Genomic DNA, 17,074 nt, shown 5'->3' with positions numbered 1-17,074 from the left:
TGCAAATGTTCGTCTGGAAATTCATTATCTGCCGACACGGATTGCCATACGAAATAGTTACTGATAGCGGCTCGTAGTTCATCTCCCTCCAGTTCGAAGACTTCTGCGCTACGTGGAGAATCAAGCTAAAGAAATCAACGCCGCGATACCCCCAGGGGAACGGGCAAGCTGAGGCGACGAATAAAACAATACTCGACTCCCTGAAAAAAAGAATGGATGCCAAGAAGGGTGCATGGGCCAACGAGTTCGATGGAGTGCTCTGGTCCTACCGGACGACCCCACGACAGGCCACCAACCAAACTCCGTTCTCCTTGGCCTATGGGATGGAAGCAATGGCCCTGCCGAGGACGGCAGTAAGAGCTTTCGACGAGCAATCCTCGTCCACGATACCACACTTAACAGTCAAATGCTTCTAAACAGACTTAACGAGTTGGAAGAGGAACGAGATAGGGCAGTTCTACGAATCCAGAATTACGAGCTCGCCGCGGCCAAATACGACAACAAGAAAGTCCACAATCAACACTTTGACGAAGGGGACCTCGTTCTCCGGAAGGTCTTCGAAAACACCGCCGAGCCAAACGCTGGAAAATTGGAGGCCAACTAGGAAGGTCCATATCAGGTGTCCAAGGTCGTCTACCCTGGTGTGTACGAGCTTTTAACAATGAATGGCGAGCCAGTACCCAGATCTTGGAACTCCATGCATCTAAAGCGTTACTACTAAAAAAAACAACAACGAGCTCGGCTATGTCTAGCTCGTTCTTTCCAATTTTGAACAATCATGTAATGTGAACTACGAGCGGCTTGCTCCCTCATGATCGGAAGGTACGTAGGCAGTCTCGTTAGACGGGACACAGCTGCCAGTAATATATTTTTCCTATCTTTTATCTTATCAAGTTTGAATTGTTATGATTCGCAAATGACTTCACAAACTATATAAATCGTTATCCTGACCCGATAACGACTCAATGTTCCGACATATTATCTGAAAGCTGAGTCGCAACTCGCATAATAGGGGTAAACCGATCAACACGAGTCGCACCTGATCTTACAAAAAAAGCCGACTCACACCTCGCATAATAGGTGTAAGCCGATCATCACGAGTTGCACCTGATTTTAAAACAAAAAAACCGAGTCGCAACTCGTATAATAGGGGTAAGCCGATCATCACGAGTCACACCTGAGTTTACAGAAAAATTAATCGAGTATAAGGATAAACCAACCATCACGCGTTGTACCTGAGCAGTTTAAACAACGACAAAAACAAAAATAATAATAAGGGGGGGGGGGGGAGAAGCTTGGTTAAATCAACAAAATATATTGATCCTTAGCTCGACAATAGTTCGATTCGGGAGCTGACCCCATTACGGCACATACCAAAAAGAAAAATAAGGGGGAAGGGAGGAAACAAAAGGTAAAACTCGACGAGCTCATCATTCAATTCCCAGATCGGCATTGGAAGGCTCGTTAAACTCCCACTCGCCGAGCATTGCCTGCCAGTAACAGCACAACTTCTTCACATCTTTTAGCACGTTCATCGGAACATGAGCACCCCCAGCAACTATCTCCTCGAGATACGCACAAATCCCTTCAGCACGACAGCTCTCGCAGAAGTAGTGACTCGTGCTTTCCAGCTGATTGATGTAACGATGCAACACGTCGATACGAACTCGGCAGACACCAATCTCTGCACGGTATTCGACCAATAACCTCAAGGTCGCCTTGTTCAAGGTTGAGAATCCCCACTTCAGCAAATGACGCCTCGCGATAAAAGTGCTCCTCTAGCAATCGATCCCACCTCTACTTCGGGAAAAAGAGCCCTCCATCGATCAACATTTTGAGACACTCCACGGTTCTATCTATGCGGCAGAATTGGAAATAGGGCTCGCACGAACGACGAGTGGCAATGATGTAAGCCCTCAGCCTCTGGATACGAGCGTGGTAGTATTCGAGTTCCGAACGAATTACTTCGTCAGATCTCACAGCAAGTCGCTCTCGCGCCCTTCGTAGCCATGTCGACCTCCTTGTTACAGGCATCAAAGCAACTTCGTCGTTCTAAAATAATGAATTATTCAAAAAAAAACATAGAATGAGATGTGCAGAGTTTGGAGGCTTATTTATAAAATGAAAGACACAATTTCCGAAGACAAGCGACCATTTAGAGGGACGTCGGAAATTGCACCCATTAAATGATCAACACGAATCATAGAGATTATCCGATAAAGAGACTAATGCAATAAACCGATAAAGTTCACAAGGAGCCGCCCCCTGAAGATGGCGACTTGTAGCAAAGCAAACAACAAAGGGAGCCAACCCCCAAATACGGCAATCCAAAACAAATAACAAAAGGGAGCCGACCCCGAACACGGCAACAAGATAATTTTGGGAGCCGACCCCAATACGGCTACAACTTAATCAAACCAAACCAACGATCTCGGAGACTGGCTCGTTTTGCTCTTCCCCCGAACGACGACCTGACCACCTTCCCCTTCCGCCTGAGCAACGACCTGACCATCTTCCCCTTCTGCCTGGCTGACGACTTGTACGTTTTGTCCTTCCTCCTGGGCGACAGGCTCGTCATTCTGCACCTCCTCCTCATCGCTGGACGCCCCACCCTCACACTCATGCCGAGTTTCATTAAAACCCGACGACTTGACCCATTCCGCCTCTGGGAGGGAAGTAGCGAAGCATGTGGACATGTCAAAATCGTCGTCGATGATATCAGGAATGAAGACCTGTTCAACCTCATCCTTAAGCTGACCAGCCACATTCTAGACCCTCTCGATAACCCCATCAGCTAGGAGAGAGATTTGGCAGTCCGCATACTTTATTTCCGATGGCCTGATTATACTCTAAGAACTTCGGACGAGACGACTCGAACGCATCAGCATAACTCTTATGCTTCGATAAGAGCCTCTGAACACGACCGGTGAGATGGCGATAGACAGAGATTTTCACGTAATGATCCTGCAATGTTTTCGTTTCGGACTCCAGCTCTCAGCTGGGCACGTAGCTCGTCCCTCTCAGCCAATAACCCGCCATAACCATGTTCGAGTTTCAAGGCCTATTCCTTCAGCTTTCGGTTCAAACTCAAAGCCGCCGACAATTGATCTGTGAGCCAATTGACTTTGTCAGCAGAAGGGTCAGGACGCTCGGCAGCAGCAGCCTCTAGTTCGCGGATGTTGCGCTCGTAACGGGACACACCCCAATTGATTATCGCAATAAGCTGCAGACCAAAAAAAAAAAAACTCAGTCAAAATATTCTACAGGATGAAAACATCAGACACGTCCAAAGAACAGGTCGAACGACGTCTTCGCGACGTCTGTGACCGAATCCTTCTCCCTCAACCGATCGACCGGTATGAGGAGCCATGTGCTGAAGCGAATCTTGCGGAATAACTCAGCACAAGAGAGAGTGTCGTTCAGGAAAGCGTGAGCTGCGGTGGAATAACGTGAATCCCACTCGTAGTCCGACACCTTTTGCCTTTTGGACGAGTCAGGAGCAAACGAGCCCACACCATCCTTCCTCTTCTGCGGAGTAATTGCCCCAACTCGTCCAACGGCATCTGAACGCCCAGACAAATCGTTCTTTTTCCCTAGAGACAGAGTTCTGGCGGAGCCGACTTGACGCTTAGGAGGCGGAGGAAGAACAACGGCCTTCTTCCCAGCACGTGCTTTGGCGAGACGGGTGTCTTATGACGAAGCAGCCTTCTTACCCGCTAGCGGCTCAGGCATCGGCTCCTTCGAGTGATCACGTGGACAAGGAAGGTCAAAAAGCGGAGTGGTCGGCGCCCCAGTAGGTCAACAAAAGCGAGCGGACACATCAGGAACCTCCAATTTTAGACGTTCCATCCCTGCCAATCGACGAGACTCTTTAAAAAAAACAAAAAAAAAGAAAAAGATGAGCTCGGCCACCTGTAACTCGCTCAGACACTCACTTGATGGTTTGGAAGTTTTTGCTCTCGACGATGAAGTATTCTTCACTGAGGTCTTCTTCCCCGTTGCAGGAGTCGTCCCTGGCCAAACGTAAAAACCAGACGACTTGATCTTGTCAACTTCGGCACGAAAAGCAGCAGGATAGCGGAGCGAACACCTCGGCACAGAAACTGCAAGACAAAAAAAATAGGGTTAATTACGATAACAGAAAACCAATGCAAGAGGATACAGAGCAAGTCGTCTACCGGGAGAAATATCCCACCCAGAGTATAAGGGAATTGAAGGATCTTCAACGACCCCTGGAACTACTTTCATAAAGAAATACGATCCGGCCCAGTTATAAGTCTTCCTCTTTGTCCCCTCAACAAGTATTGGCCTCCTCGAACCAACATAATAGGTGCCCGGAGTCTTGTTTCGATTTATGGGAATAAATAGAGTAAGTTCCTCGAGGAGTTCGACCGAAAGATTGATCCCCGCTGACTCGACTAGGATAGAAATGCCAACTGCATTCCGAAAGGTCGCCATCGCAAATTGAGATATTGCCATCTCGCGTTTAGCAAAGTACAACATTAAGAAAGCGGGAAGGGGAAATGTAATCGCACACTCGGTGAAGAGCTTCTCCGAGAGACAGATGTAACCGTCCGAAACATCCTAAGTATGTTGACTCGCGTCCGGAATAATAATAGGAGGAAGAGGGGATAATCCGCCGATCCTAACCGCTCTCTCAGCCGAATCAAGCTTAATACTCGTTTGAGGAGCATGTGAGAGGATGTGCCTCCTCGCCCCGGAAACACGAGAGATAATTGGCAACGACCCACGAACAACGATATGGTTCTCGGGGATATCAGAGTCGTCCAGGTCCTCATCAATCAAGGAGGGGATTGCGCAAGGGAGTTGGGACGAACTCGTAGCCGCCGCATGGGAGAAAGCCCGACGTTAAAGTTCGTCCAAAAAGGAAGAGTCCGAAGACGTATCGGAATGGGGGCACGGCGACGAACTCGGCCCACCATGACTCGGCCTATCGACATCGTTAGAGTCCGAGGAGGTCTCTCGTCAAATTCACGTTGTAACCCGTCCTTTCGTGCCCCGACACCGATCAATAAAAGAGAACTTCGGCCTCCTTTTTACCGAACTAAAACATTCTAATTGTGACCGATTTGGACATCAACAATAGATGGTGAGGATTCGGATTTCGGTGTCATATTCCATTGCTCGTGCCTCTGTTATTATGGAAAAGTTCTTCAATGGTAAGCCATAAATCATGGGCGGTGGATTTTGTTTTGAAAACGGTGTCGAGGATTGATTCAGAGATTGTGCCGTATATCCACATTTTAACGAGGCCATCATGTTCTTTCCACTGTTGTTGAGTCGCCGGAGTTGCAGGGGATGTGCCGTCGAGATGGCCGAGAACACCAAAGCTGAGACAGTGAGTCTCAAACAGTTCTCTCCACACGTCATAATTGAGTTTGGTCATGTCAAGGGTAATGGGAATGTACGCCTTGATCTGTAAGATACCAAACGGTTTGTTGGATTTTTGAGTTGCGTCGGCCATAGTGAGGCACGGTGCGCAAACAAGGTGGAGAAACTATAAATGCGGAGAAAGGAAATAGAAGAACAGAGAGAAGAGAAAATGAGAGAAGAGAGCTTCGAAAGAGGAGAGAAGAGAAATCAAAAACAAGAGCGGAGATGGATCGAGTAAGCAAGCTCTAATAGCATATTATGATTGGAACTCCGTGGGGAATGTTATTCACGATAGCAAAGTATATATAGGTTACAATATACAAATTAGATTGAATCCAAAATCATATATATGCTAGAGGGATATTCTAGAGATATATTATATTGACATCTGTGCAAAATCACATAAGATCTTAACTACCTAACTAACACTGAGATCGAAGGTCGTGATGACAAACCCAAAGATATGTAAATGATGAAGCTTGAGAAGAATCTTCAAGATATAGTTTAGGAATATTTACATTTATCTAAATATATTATTTACATTTATATTATCTTAGTTTAAAAAATACTTTGTGTATATAAGAGAACATAAATTATAACATTATGATTACAAGAATCTAATACAATTCTTCTTTTAAGGTGTTCTTATTCTCGTCAATTTATCAGTTATGGCTCTTGGATGTCATGTCCTCCCTCTTGAACTATCTATCACCATGTTTTCGACAAACAATTTAGATTTATTAATTTTAAATTTCTTAATTACAACTGGTATATGTCAGAAAATAGTCGAATAATGTAATTATTATTTTAATAATGGTCGTTTGCCCAAAAAAAAAAAAATAATAATTGTCAACTGAACAAACTCAGGTTTTCAAAGCGTGAAAGTGTAAAAACTAATGGAATAATTTGAATTGTAAAAAGATATTAAAATCACGTTTAAAAATATGAACAAGTGATTTACCACCAGTAATTAATAAGCTAATTATAAACAATTTTGTTAACTAGAATGAATGGACATGGTATGTCTATCCCAAAGTTAACTAGATCATACAACGTATATCTCTAACCAAAATAAAGCTTTATATCAATTCTGCCACCAACCACATGTCATTTCTATGTTAGGTAGGTAGAACAAATGGTGAAAGCTGAAAACCAAAAAAAAAAAACTAATATATACAAATATACAATAAATTAAAGGTAACTAGTTTATGTCATTTGTATTAGAACGTATAAATATATGATTGTTTTCCATGAGATCCATTAATCGTTACAATATTATTAGCATTTTGTTAAGGGATTTGTTCCAAAGATGTTTAATGTTTGTAATACGAAATTTATAGGTAATTTGGCCACTTAAAACATATCTATGGGTGACCAAACACAAGTAAACAAAATAACAGTATAATAATACATAAACACATGATTAACAAAAAAAAAACTCCGACAAGCAGTTGACGAAGAGACCGAAGAGGTTAGGCAACTCAAAAGAGTTATTGAAGAGAAGAGAGGAGAGTGTGGCCTAACTACGAAAACGAATCTCGGAATCTGTCCAACTCACCATCATATGGGCAAAACATATCAATGTGACCATTCCTACGAATCTGTCCACCTCACCAATTAAAACGACAACTTTATTTATGACGTCATTTTCAACATACTCGTCTCCACTCCGCTCTTTATTTTTTATTTTCACAAAGTAAACAATGACAAAAAATGAGCAATTAAAGTAAAAAATTACAATCGATAAATGTTGCGTTTGGACGACCAACACACAAAAAAAGGTTTCGTTGAACACGCGCATAATTTGACGGAAAGGTAAGGCTGTAAAATTGGCAGAAATAAATTATAAAAAGCTGTAAAGTATAAATTATATATTCTACAGTAGTACAGTTTTTATTAGTCACATCCGTAGTTCAGATATTTCTGACGAAACAGATATAAAAAGATAAAAATAGTTATTTATTTAATCCGTAAAAATTAAAATTCTATCAAAAAACACTAATAAAAAGGTATATTTTAAAATTGTATATTAGTAGATGCATAATTTAAATAAATTGTTTTTCCATGGCAACAATTTAATTTTAAAATAATAATAAGAATTAGTCGTTCTTTTTAAGGTGAATTAGCTGTATAACCAAAATCAGTAATATAATTAAGAATATAGCAGTATATTTGAATAAATTTGATAAATAGGATGAAGGTTATACAAAATTACTGTTTTAGTGTTTAAGGGGTAGTGGTCGGAAAGGGAGGCTGGAGGTGGCGGCTGGAGAGAGTGGCCGGAGGTGGTGGTCGCCGGAAGTGGCGGCTGGAGGCCAACGACCGGAGAATGTTGTCGGAGGTGACGGCCGGAAGCCGGCGATCGGAGAAAGTAGCCGGAGATGGCGACTGGAGAGGATGGACGGAAATGGCGGTTGGAGATGGTGGCCGGAGGTGGTGGTCACCGGCAGTGGTGGTCGCCGGAGATAGTGGTAATGGTGGCCACCAGAAGTGATTGTAGGAGGTGAGAATAGTGGTTTTAGGGGGTGGAGAGGGTGGTGGTAGAGAGATAGAGATGGTGGTAGTAGGAAGGTGGTGATAATAAGGATATGGATAATATTATATATTATAATTTATATAAAATATATTACTTATATATAATTTAAATAGTTATTTATTGAATTATAGTTTTTTGTTGGTTATAGGGCAATTCCCCTTCTTTCTAATGAAAAGAAACACATTTTTTTGTTCTATTAATTATGCTTTCCTGACACCGACTATTCTATTTCAAAAGTAATTGGCAAATTTTTATATTTTTCTAAAAAGGTGAAAGAAACGTGCGATAAGTAACTAAACTGGTTTGGTTCTATTCTGTTTTGTCAGAAGCTAAATTCACCAAGTACTATATTTTTACTTTATGGTAAAGCGTACTAGACGAGCAAACAAAACTCGAAACAAATAAGCAAAAAGCTGCGAACTGTTTTTTTTTGGTTTTTTAATAAGCAGCCACTAAGGCCATATGCAACCCAGCATCTTTTACACTGATCTTGAGTATAAAAAATAGAAAAAACTCAAACAGTAACAAGCGGAGGAACGGTGTTGAGTAAGATCTGGTCTTAAACATTGATCTTGACTTATATATATATTTTTTTCTCTTTCTCTCTTTCTCTCTCTTACTTCATTATAATATTATTATCTAATTATATATTATTATAATTATTTTAAAATCAGATGGCCTAAGCACACAGTTTGACAACTACATCACCTCTTATTTCTGCATATTTGTAAAAAAACTTAAATCTTATAATCATTTGTGGTAGACAATCTAATTCAAAACAATGACATCACCATAAAAAAAAAATATATATTTTATCGATAATATAACATTTAATGGGACAAACAATTAAATCAGTAAAAATACAAGATGACATTTAAATGAATAGATTATAAGCATGTTGAACCTTTCCAAAAGCTCGAATCAATTTTTTGTTTACAATATATCTTCTAGTCTCTCTATGTACATAAATTTTGACCTTTATTGTAACCACTTGGTCCACTTGACAACATATACTGTTTTCTAGAAAAAATAGAATCTTATCAAATATATATGAATCATATGTATGCTATGACTTGTATAGTTGAGATCTCTCTTTATTTATTTATTATTATTATTTTGTGTGATAGAAATCTAAAATTGTAAACAGCCTTCAGAGTCACAGGAGTAATCTTTAAAACATCACTTTTTCTACAATTAGGGTTTCAGATTATTTGACCATTCAGCATAAGACCAGACGAAACAGGTACTCTCGCACCCAAGGGAAACGCACAATCCAAACATTTTAATATACAATTAAGTTTTGTTTTTCTTTCTCTAATCTTATAATTAACACTTTTAATAAAGTCAGAGCTAATGATACAATAACCCATCATGGAGAAGTGAATCTAATGAGTTGTTCGTTTGATTAATCGTTTATATTTTTTAAAAGATTCCAATTCCACTAACAGAAGGCCACAAAAACACAATACATATGCATCATGATGGTTGGTAAGAGGTAGTCTTAATAGACTTTTCTACTTCTATTTTTTTTTTCTCGTGAAAGTGGAATGCACACACTTAAAGTATACTTATATTTTAAACCAATTACACTAAGTGTCAGTATAATTTTTTTTTCAAGTCGTATCAAAATGTCTAAACCAAAAGTCAATGTTTTATTTTCTATTTAATCGGGATCTGATGAGATACATTCATTTGGTAATTGTGTAGTTCACATGACTAATTAATATGACTACATTTAGCAAAATTATAGTATGAACCTTTTTTTGTTTGAAACAGTAAAGTATAGTATGAACTTAAGAAGACATAATTACTCAAAATGAATCATACAAGATAAGTTAGAGGAGTCTAAAATTAGGCACTTCGAAAATACAAATAATAATAGGAGACTTATCAATTTTAAACTATATGATCCTAGACAAAATTGCAAAATAGAATTTGCTAATGCATGCTACTAAACATCATGCCTTTCTTGAAATTCTTGTAATTTAACAGAGAAACATTCTGTACTTTTTTTTTAAAATGATTTCCGTTTCTCTCTTTTTTCCTTTTTGTTTAATGCATCCAATGGTTTTTTCTCTTTTTTTTTGTTTGAACAACATGCATCCAATGGTTATGAGTTGTGCCTATAGTAATACGCTTCCATGTTTACGATAAACAGATCATAATTAATGAATAATGACCAATAAAAATAAACACGATCAATTCACTTTTATAACTGTCATCAAGTCCAAGTAGCAATAAATAAGAAAATAAATTCGCATCAACAAAAAACAATGCGTTTGACAGGATTAAACGTAATAAATGAAAAGTAGTTTCTGTTTAAATAATTTTAGAAAAGTTGAATAAATTAATGCAGGAGTTTATATAGAAGTACTAAAAACGGTTGGTTGAGTTTGGCTATTAGTGAGCGTGGACAGCACAGTTTTTATTTTCCTCTTTGTTAATTATTCCCAATGCACAACTTCAAACTGATCAACTGTCGTTTTGACGCTATGCAGCGTCTCGTGCTGCACCATTTAATATTTGATTCTTAATTCATTTCTTTAAACTAGTATAATAATATGATTTATTTTAAAATTTTAAACAAAGCAAAGTACACAAACTCGTCTTTGCTTAAAATATAAGTTTTGAGTCCAATAAAAATATTTCATAAAAGCCTTCTAATGTAATGCCACATTAATTAGGCTAACATGTAAAAATTCAACGAGAGTTCATACTATTTGTTTTCCTTTTTCGAAGTTGTCAAAATATGTAAAATAACAATAATTTTGCCGTCCATAAAGTTTATCAGTCATTTGAAAATATATGGATGGAGGTGACCAAACTTTCAACGGCATGATTAAAAAAACAGTTGTAGTACAGCCCGATGATAACCACAGTAAGACCTAAGAAATGATGAGATGGTAAAAATATTTACGTCGATCCAACCCAAAAAAAAAACCTCAATAATAATTGTGATCGGTGATATTTCGAGTCTTCTAGCGGTTAGAGTAGTTAATTTAGTTTACATTAATATTAAAATACTAGTGATTCACATAATCATAATAGCAGACCAAAAAATTACAAATAAAAAGAGTATGTAAGCTTTTTTTTTTTTTTATGTAAGATTGAGTAAAAAAAAAAAAAGAGTATGTAAGCCTAAAAAATACATGCAACGGACTTGCTGCTGTAAACTCTGTCGCCTTCTTGCTATGTTAGCTGTCTTTTTCATACCTTTTCATTGATTGATAACTTTATGAAGAAAATGAGAATTCAAACCATAAAATCTCTTTCACACCAACAAAACTTAGCAATTATTACACCATTTTGCTGATACTAAGTTGGGTTTTCAGCTCAAACGTCAACGCAGCTTAGTATCACTAACTGCATAATATCTACTCAGCAAGTATTACAAATTTGATTTTACAAGATTTATTAAAACAACAAGATAGAAAAAATCGAACATTAGTGTAGTTATAATGACAAGTAGACAACAGAAGCAAATTAGCACTTGCCTATAGAATAGACTTAAATACAAAGAAAGAGAAAGTAAGAGAAGAGACGCGACTTCTCGGAGCAGATCGAGGCCAACGAACCATTTTGTGCGTCCATGTGCTTCCGCATCACATGTGTGCGGCGTAATCTTATATACCAAATCCTTTTTTAATTATTTAGGTTACTCTCATGTTTTTGGACTATCTTACACTACCCATTAGGTACTGATCATTAAACTATATATTATTCTCGTTAGTTAATTATTTGCTTAATCCAAATGATTGTAGTCCAATGATTTTGTTAAGATTTTAGCTCCACTATCATCACTAGGTGATTATTCAATTTTAGCACATCTTACACAATTTTAGCATCTTACATATTAAGCCATGGAAAAGATAGAGGTGGACAAATTAAACAATGAAAATGTGGAATGAGAATGAATAAACATTTGATCACATTTCATGCTAATTCAAAATCAAAATTAGTGATGATACTAATGCGAACTAGAATCATGTCTCAATCGTGTCTAAGTTCAAGATAAACACATTAGCTAGATGAGAAGGAATAAAAAAATTTGAACTTTATTCAAATTAAACAAAAGTGTTACTTTTATTTTTGTCAAGTCATGGACATCAAATCCTGTCTCAATGGAATAATGCATTCAATAACATACGTATCAGAACGAGGCCAAACAAGAGAAAGTGTAGTTTTTGCCACGTTTAGTGAAAGAAGTGGAATCGAACCATTGTCATGTCAATGTGTCGGGGATGGTGGAGACCATGACGAGCCATTTGGCAATAAAAATGATTTTTTTTTTCTTGTTTTGGAAGGTATTGTTTTTGTTTTTGGAGTAAGAATGGGGAGAAGAGTCAAATGTGGCCATTTGGATAGTTGAGGAGTCTTTGTATCAATCAATGGCCACATGTTAAAAGAGTCTTTCCTCTCCTTTCACAGATTCAAAGGGTCAAAAGCTCTCTCCCTATAGGGCCCTTGGTCTTATAATTTAACTATATAAACTGCATTTCTTGGAACTTTGTGTCTTTGTTATTGTGTATTTTTTCTTGTTTATTACTAGTACTCTGTTTTATGTTGGTTTAGTTTTAGGGCTGTATTTAAAACTTTGCATTTGATTTATTATAGTATGATTTAAGGTTAATTTTGTTTGTCCATTTAAATACATATAGTAAAACGAATTCAGGTATTATTATTTAGGCCTATTCGATACTATAAAAGAAATCAAGAATCATGTCCCCTCGGCCATGTTAGGTGGACTTCTACAACACGTGTTTCTTTACTGCTCACTGTAAAAGACAAAACATATTCTCCTTTTTGAAAATTTGATAAGCTTATCAAATTTTAAACAGTAAAAGTAATAACATATATATACTCCCAAAATATTCGAAATCATTGTATCATTTCTATCTTAAATCTCCAAACCTCATTAGGATATGGACGAAAAAGTTAAAGCATATTATAAAGAAAATAAAAATTCGATCCAACCTAAAAAATTCTTATGATACTTTGTTTTTGTGGATGCTCATCTTTACAAAATGAATAAAAATGTACGAAATACCATTTCTATTAGAATATAAATGATACTTCAGGACGAATCTTTAGACAGTCGACAGATGTCTTGCAAATCATTGTGTTTCTGTTTCAATCATGAAATGGTATCTTCATGATTTGATGATACCATATTAAAATCTTGGGCTTTTTTTGTTTTTGTTTTTACTAATAAGGCTCTTATTACAATCTCAATCAAGAAGCAAACATTACCACAACATACACAGAGAGACTGACTACAGGGTCTTAGTTCTAAAAAGAATGATCCTTTGTTATATACATAAAGAACCGAGGCAAGTGGCTACATAGACTTATCGTTGAAGCTAGACCTTGTAAACAACAATGCTGAACCATTCACACACCTAAGTACAAGTAACCTACCGTCTATATAAGTCCCACACACAAGCTTAGAAAGATCAAACATTTCCTGCGGAATCTGCTTTCTAACTTCTCCAATCACGTTCTCAGGTGATTCTATACGATCATTCATGCTCATTGTGACTTCAATCTCTCCAGAGACGAGTTTCGCTACAGGAAGACTCGACGGAAACTTTTTAAAGGGCACTACTTTTTTCCATTTCTCGGTTTCAAGCTTCTCGGCTAAACCTTCTTCAGCGTCTGGTTCGCCCATTGAGAACTTACCAATGTTCTTTTTTTCTTCTTTGAGATAAAGTCTTTTTCCGGCCACTAGTCTGAATTGGGAGAGCGTTTGTAATTTTCCAGTGGCGCCGGTTTTGTTGTGTGGCCAGTCTTTGCTGGTTATGGCAGTGAAACCAATATCAGAGGTAAAGGAAAGTGAAGTGTTGTTTGCTGCTTCTGAAGCTTGGGTTATTGTTAAGTGAACATTGCCTATTAAGGCTCGTGTAGAGGGCTGGCGCAAAGTTAGACCTATGTGCTTTCCCGTTGAGTATAACAGACGCCATCGCCCCGGTAAAAGCTCCAACCAACACTGTGTTTACACAAGATATCACTAGTTATAACAAATTAAATGTGCAATATATCAAAGCTAAAGGATCATTAGAGGTGGTAATTCGTACGTTTGGTTTTGGATAAGGATTTAGCATCTCCATTAGTCCAATGAAGTGGGCAAGTCTTTGGCGCTGCAAAAGATAGTCTTTTAGTTCGGAGACTGAGAGTAAAGGTTCAAACTTCTTAAACTAACAGCAAAATATCTCATATATACCTGAGGCATGCGGTAAATGTATTCTTCTGAAATCTTTACAGCGGTTGATCCAAGACCCCATCTGATGATATCCATTGATGGGGCAACGCGCCATCTTGGTCCACATAGAAAGGGATGCTTAAGAGCATCCAAGCAACTGCACCAAACACCAACAGATTATGTCAATGTAACTACTTAGTTCTTACCCCATTTAACGCCTCCATAGATTGGTAATATTATTTATGTTACCTTATTCTTTTAGAAGGTCTGGTTGCAATTAATGAAGATAAAAGGTGCCACCCTGCTCCCCAGTTTCTATCAAGTATCTGACAGCAAATACGGGGTGATGGTAAGCAACTGTTTTATCTTGAGACGAGTGAACGAACTAGCAATTATACTGAGAAGATAGCACATAGCTCTGAGTACTTACTTGAACTCCGGTATTTCCAGATTCGGAGTTTGTATTGAGCGTTGTCACAAAGAATTCCCGTAGCGAGGAAGGATCATTCCCCTAGATATACATTTAGAAGGATATTAGGAAATCAACATAAGTTTATAACATCAAACTCATCACTCTGCAGCCCAGTTAAATACCTTTGCCAGGAAGGACTTCAATTTCGCAAAGATTAATGGATCCATCAGTTCTTGAAGTACCATTTTTGCCATCATGAATCCTACACATCTTTGACCATAAAGAAAATGTAAAATTAGGCTTAGTAATGTAAACAAACAGAACTATAATTACCATCTCTCTCAAAATACCTCATGTCGAATGCTATCATCATTTGTCTTCTGTCCATTGTACCGTAAGCGCTGCTAGTACTTGCACCATCCCCGTAAAAGTCAGCAGCATTTCCGAGAATCCCTACCTATAAGTTTGAAAAAACAAACTTGAAATTAATTGACAGAACTGAAACATACTGTAACTAAGCAATAAGCTAGCTTAAACTTCACTACTGAAAGTATATACTAACTTTGATATGTCTATCCACAGGACTAATGTGCACATTTTCCAGTCTCAGTTCTGTGTGAGCAAGACCATGGCTGTGCAAGTAATTGACCTTCAAGTAAAAGACCACCAATAGAGAAATGTTAAGAAAATCATGACAAAAAGAAATAAGTACTATGCTTGTTTGAAGGAGACAATGCATACTCCGATTAAAATATCTCTCATTAGTATACGGATTAGTCTTAATTGCCTTGAAACTGCAGGCCCTCCAGTTGTATCATCTCCCACCCTTCTGTAGGATTCTTCATCCAATGCAAGAGTAGCTTCTAATGTTGGAAGCCAATCAGATTGTTGAAGCCAGTGCCTAATCGAGAAACTTCCATGGCACTACAAGAAGAGATAAAGATTAATGAATGGTAGAAACCTTTGACTAAACCAAACCGTATACCTGCACCATTTTGAGGCACTTACCCCATGTACGAGGGTAAATGAGTACGGATCATCGCTCAAGGTATTGAAGATATAACCGTGAACTTGCATTGAGTAAGAATGGTACAAAAGCCTACGACGAACTAGCTTTTTCAATACCTGAAAGAGTAGTAAAAAATTGGTTAACATACTGAAAAGATTGCAATAAGCAACAAAAGAAACTGAAATGGGAGGGACGAACTTCAATGGCTCTTCTTCCCCTTTTTTGAGCTCGAGTGGTATTCAATTTCCGAAGGACAACTCCTTGGTTAAACAAAGGGCTGTGAAATTGAAGCACCACAGATGAAGCCCTGAACTGAAATCATCATCTTGAAATCTTGAAATACATATGAAGTAGATACTGACCTATCTGGAACCTGAACTATAGCTTCAAACACAAGCTCATCCGCCTGCAAAAAGGAAGTAAAGCCAATCAGTTGAAAACATAGGGACAAATAAAAAAACCAACATAGAAAGAAAACATAGACTTGGTTTAAATACCCTGCCGCCATGACCAATGCTAACACGATCAAGAATCTTAAAATCAGACCACATGAACTGCTTCACATGTGCTGATCCATCATCCACAGAAACCGTAGAACTAGTATTCCCAACATCCTCGTCTGTCTCCTCCACATCAGATGATGAAGGTTTTAAGGAAGATGAACAACGAAACTTGACAGGCTTTGCACGAAACGAACTTGTGGGCTGCCATAGACTACGGTTACGTTTCAAACCAACAATGCTGGAGCTACGCAATACTTGCAAATTCGGCAGATTTGGAGTCGAACAAACACCACAGAGTGCCATCAACACAAAAACCCTCTACATAAAAATCCAAAAGTAATCAACTTTATATCAAATACAAACACACAAACCAAAATCAAACACAGCTAGTTTGACATTACTATTACAGGAAACTCAAATCCACCAATACTATATCCCAATTAATCATTAAATTCAGTACCTTTATACAAATAGAGATTACGTGAACATCATAACTCCCTCAAACAATCATTATACACGAATCAAAAACTTACCGATCAAAAACAGAGAGGGATCTGGTGGTGAGACGAAAGAAGAAGGCAACTTTCACATTCAAAAAAATTTGGTCTTTCTTAAATCAGTATAAAATTGTATACAAATACAAAGTGGCTCGTGAGAGTTGCGTGATGAAGTACGCCTGAGGCATCGCGCCTCGAGGTCGACCCACGTCTACCTCCGCCACTCCATTTCTCCTACAAATATCTCTCTCCCTCATCCCCAACCAAAAAAAAACACCCTTTGGGCCTTATTGAACCCACAACCTCCTTAATGGGCCTTGATGGGGATCTAGTTGTCAGTTCTTAACTACATAAACCGTAATTATTACCCACGATGAAAAGTTAAAATAGTCATTTAACAAAAAAAACTCTCAAAATTGCGCCTTAATAGCTATTGGGCCTATACTGGGCCTTATGAGCTCCAGCTGTATCCAGTTTTTGTTTTAACCGTGTGACGTGGAAATAACCGAAGCGCACACTAAAAA

General features: G+C 38.3%; 2 protein-coding genes and 1 long non-coding RNA gene across 5 annotated transcripts; all 3 read right to left on the bottom strand.

Moving 5' to 3' along the window:
- Positions 1–2,212: 2,212 nt before the first annotated feature.
- On the bottom strand, positions 2,213–5,668 carry LOC147935390 (uncharacterized). Its single transcript, XM_087473018.1, has 3 exons — positions 4,179–5,668; positions 3,936–4,103; positions 2,213–3,851 (listed from the first exon to the last, which is right to left on the bottom strand). Exons 1-3 carry the CDS (start codon positions 4,501–4,503, stop codon positions 3,799–3,801), a joined length of 546 nt encoding a protein of 181 aa, XP_087329144.1. The 5' UTR covers positions 4,504–5,668; the 3' UTR covers positions 2,213–3,798.
- A 1,010-nt stretch (positions 5,669–6,678) lies between these two features.
- On the bottom strand, positions 6,679–7,970 carry LOC147935389 (uncharacterized). The gene is made up of 2 exons (XR_015573048.1): positions 7,610–7,970; positions 6,679–7,068 (listed from the first exon to the last, which is right to left on the bottom strand). It is a non-coding gene; the product is annotated as an uncharacterized LOC147935389 (long non-coding RNA).
- A 5,067-nt stretch (positions 7,971–13,037) lies between these two features.
- LOC104725862 (putative plastid-lipid-associated protein 14, chloroplastic) lies at positions 13,038–17,012 on the bottom strand. Of its 3 annotated transcripts, none has more exons than XM_010444606.3 (14): positions 16,587–17,012; positions 16,048–16,371; positions 15,913–15,956; positions 15,749–15,827; positions 15,550–15,666; positions 15,283–15,465; positions 15,104–15,190; positions 14,892–14,998; positions 14,724–14,811; positions 14,560–14,640; positions 14,379–14,455; positions 14,151–14,286; positions 14,005–14,067; positions 13,038–13,916 (listed from the first exon to the last, which is right to left on the bottom strand). In XM_010444606.3, the coding sequence occupies exons 2-14, from the start codon at positions 16,354–16,356 to the stop codon at positions 13,269–13,271; spliced, it is 2,019 nt and encodes a 672-aa protein (XP_010442908.1). In that variant the 5' UTR covers positions 16,357–16,371; positions 16,587–17,012; the 3' UTR covers positions 13,038–13,268. The 3 variants fall into 3 exon arrangements, with proteins under 3 accessions (XP_010442908.1, XP_087329084.1, XP_087329083.1); XM_087472958.1 differs by having other exon boundaries at positions 16,570–16,815; XM_087472957.1 differs by having other exon boundaries at positions 16,514–16,811.
- Between the last annotated feature and the right edge of the window lie 62 nt (positions 17,013–17,074).

Source organism: Camelina sativa, chromosome 11 (assembly GCF_030686135.1).
Source record: "Camelina sativa cultivar CO46 ecotype springtype chromosome 11, ASM3068613v1".
Classification (NCBI taxonomy): Eukaryota; Viridiplantae; Streptophyta; class Magnoliopsida; order Brassicales; family Brassicaceae; genus Camelina; species Camelina sativa.
Note: the sequence above shows the minus strand (reverse complement) of the source record. Positions and strands in the feature narration are given on the sequence as shown.

What these genes read in the sequence shown, in the direction of transcription:
- LOC104725862 (XM_010444606.3), bottom strand. Translation starts at nt 16,356, where the DNA reads ATGGCACTCTGTGGTGTTTGTTCGACTCCAAATCTGCCGAATTTGCAA. An exon ending in GGGGAAGAAGAGCCATTGAA is followed by an intron (nt 15,667 to 15,748) that starts GTTCGTCCCTCC and finishes CTACTCTTTCAG; the next exon opens with GTATTGAAAAAGCTAGTTCG. An exon ending in CATTTACCCTCGTACATGGG is followed by an intron (nt 15,466 to 15,549) that starts GTAAGTGCCTCA and finishes CTCTTCTTGTAG; the next exon opens with TGCCATGGAAGTTTCTCGAT.
- LOC147935390 (XM_087473018.1), bottom strand. Translation starts at nt 4,503, where the DNA reads ATGTTGTACTTTGCTAAACGCGAGATGGCAATATCTCAATTTGCGATG. An exon ending in TGGGTGGGATATTTCTCCCG is followed by an intron (nt 4,104 to 4,178) that starts GTAGACGACTTG and finishes TTTGTCTTGCAG; the next exon opens with TTTCTGTGCCGAGGTGTTCG. An exon ending in AAAAACTTCCAAACCATCAA is followed by an intron (nt 3,852 to 3,935) that starts GTGAGTGTCTGA and finishes GTCGATTGGCAG; the next exon opens with GGATGGAACGTCTAAAATTG.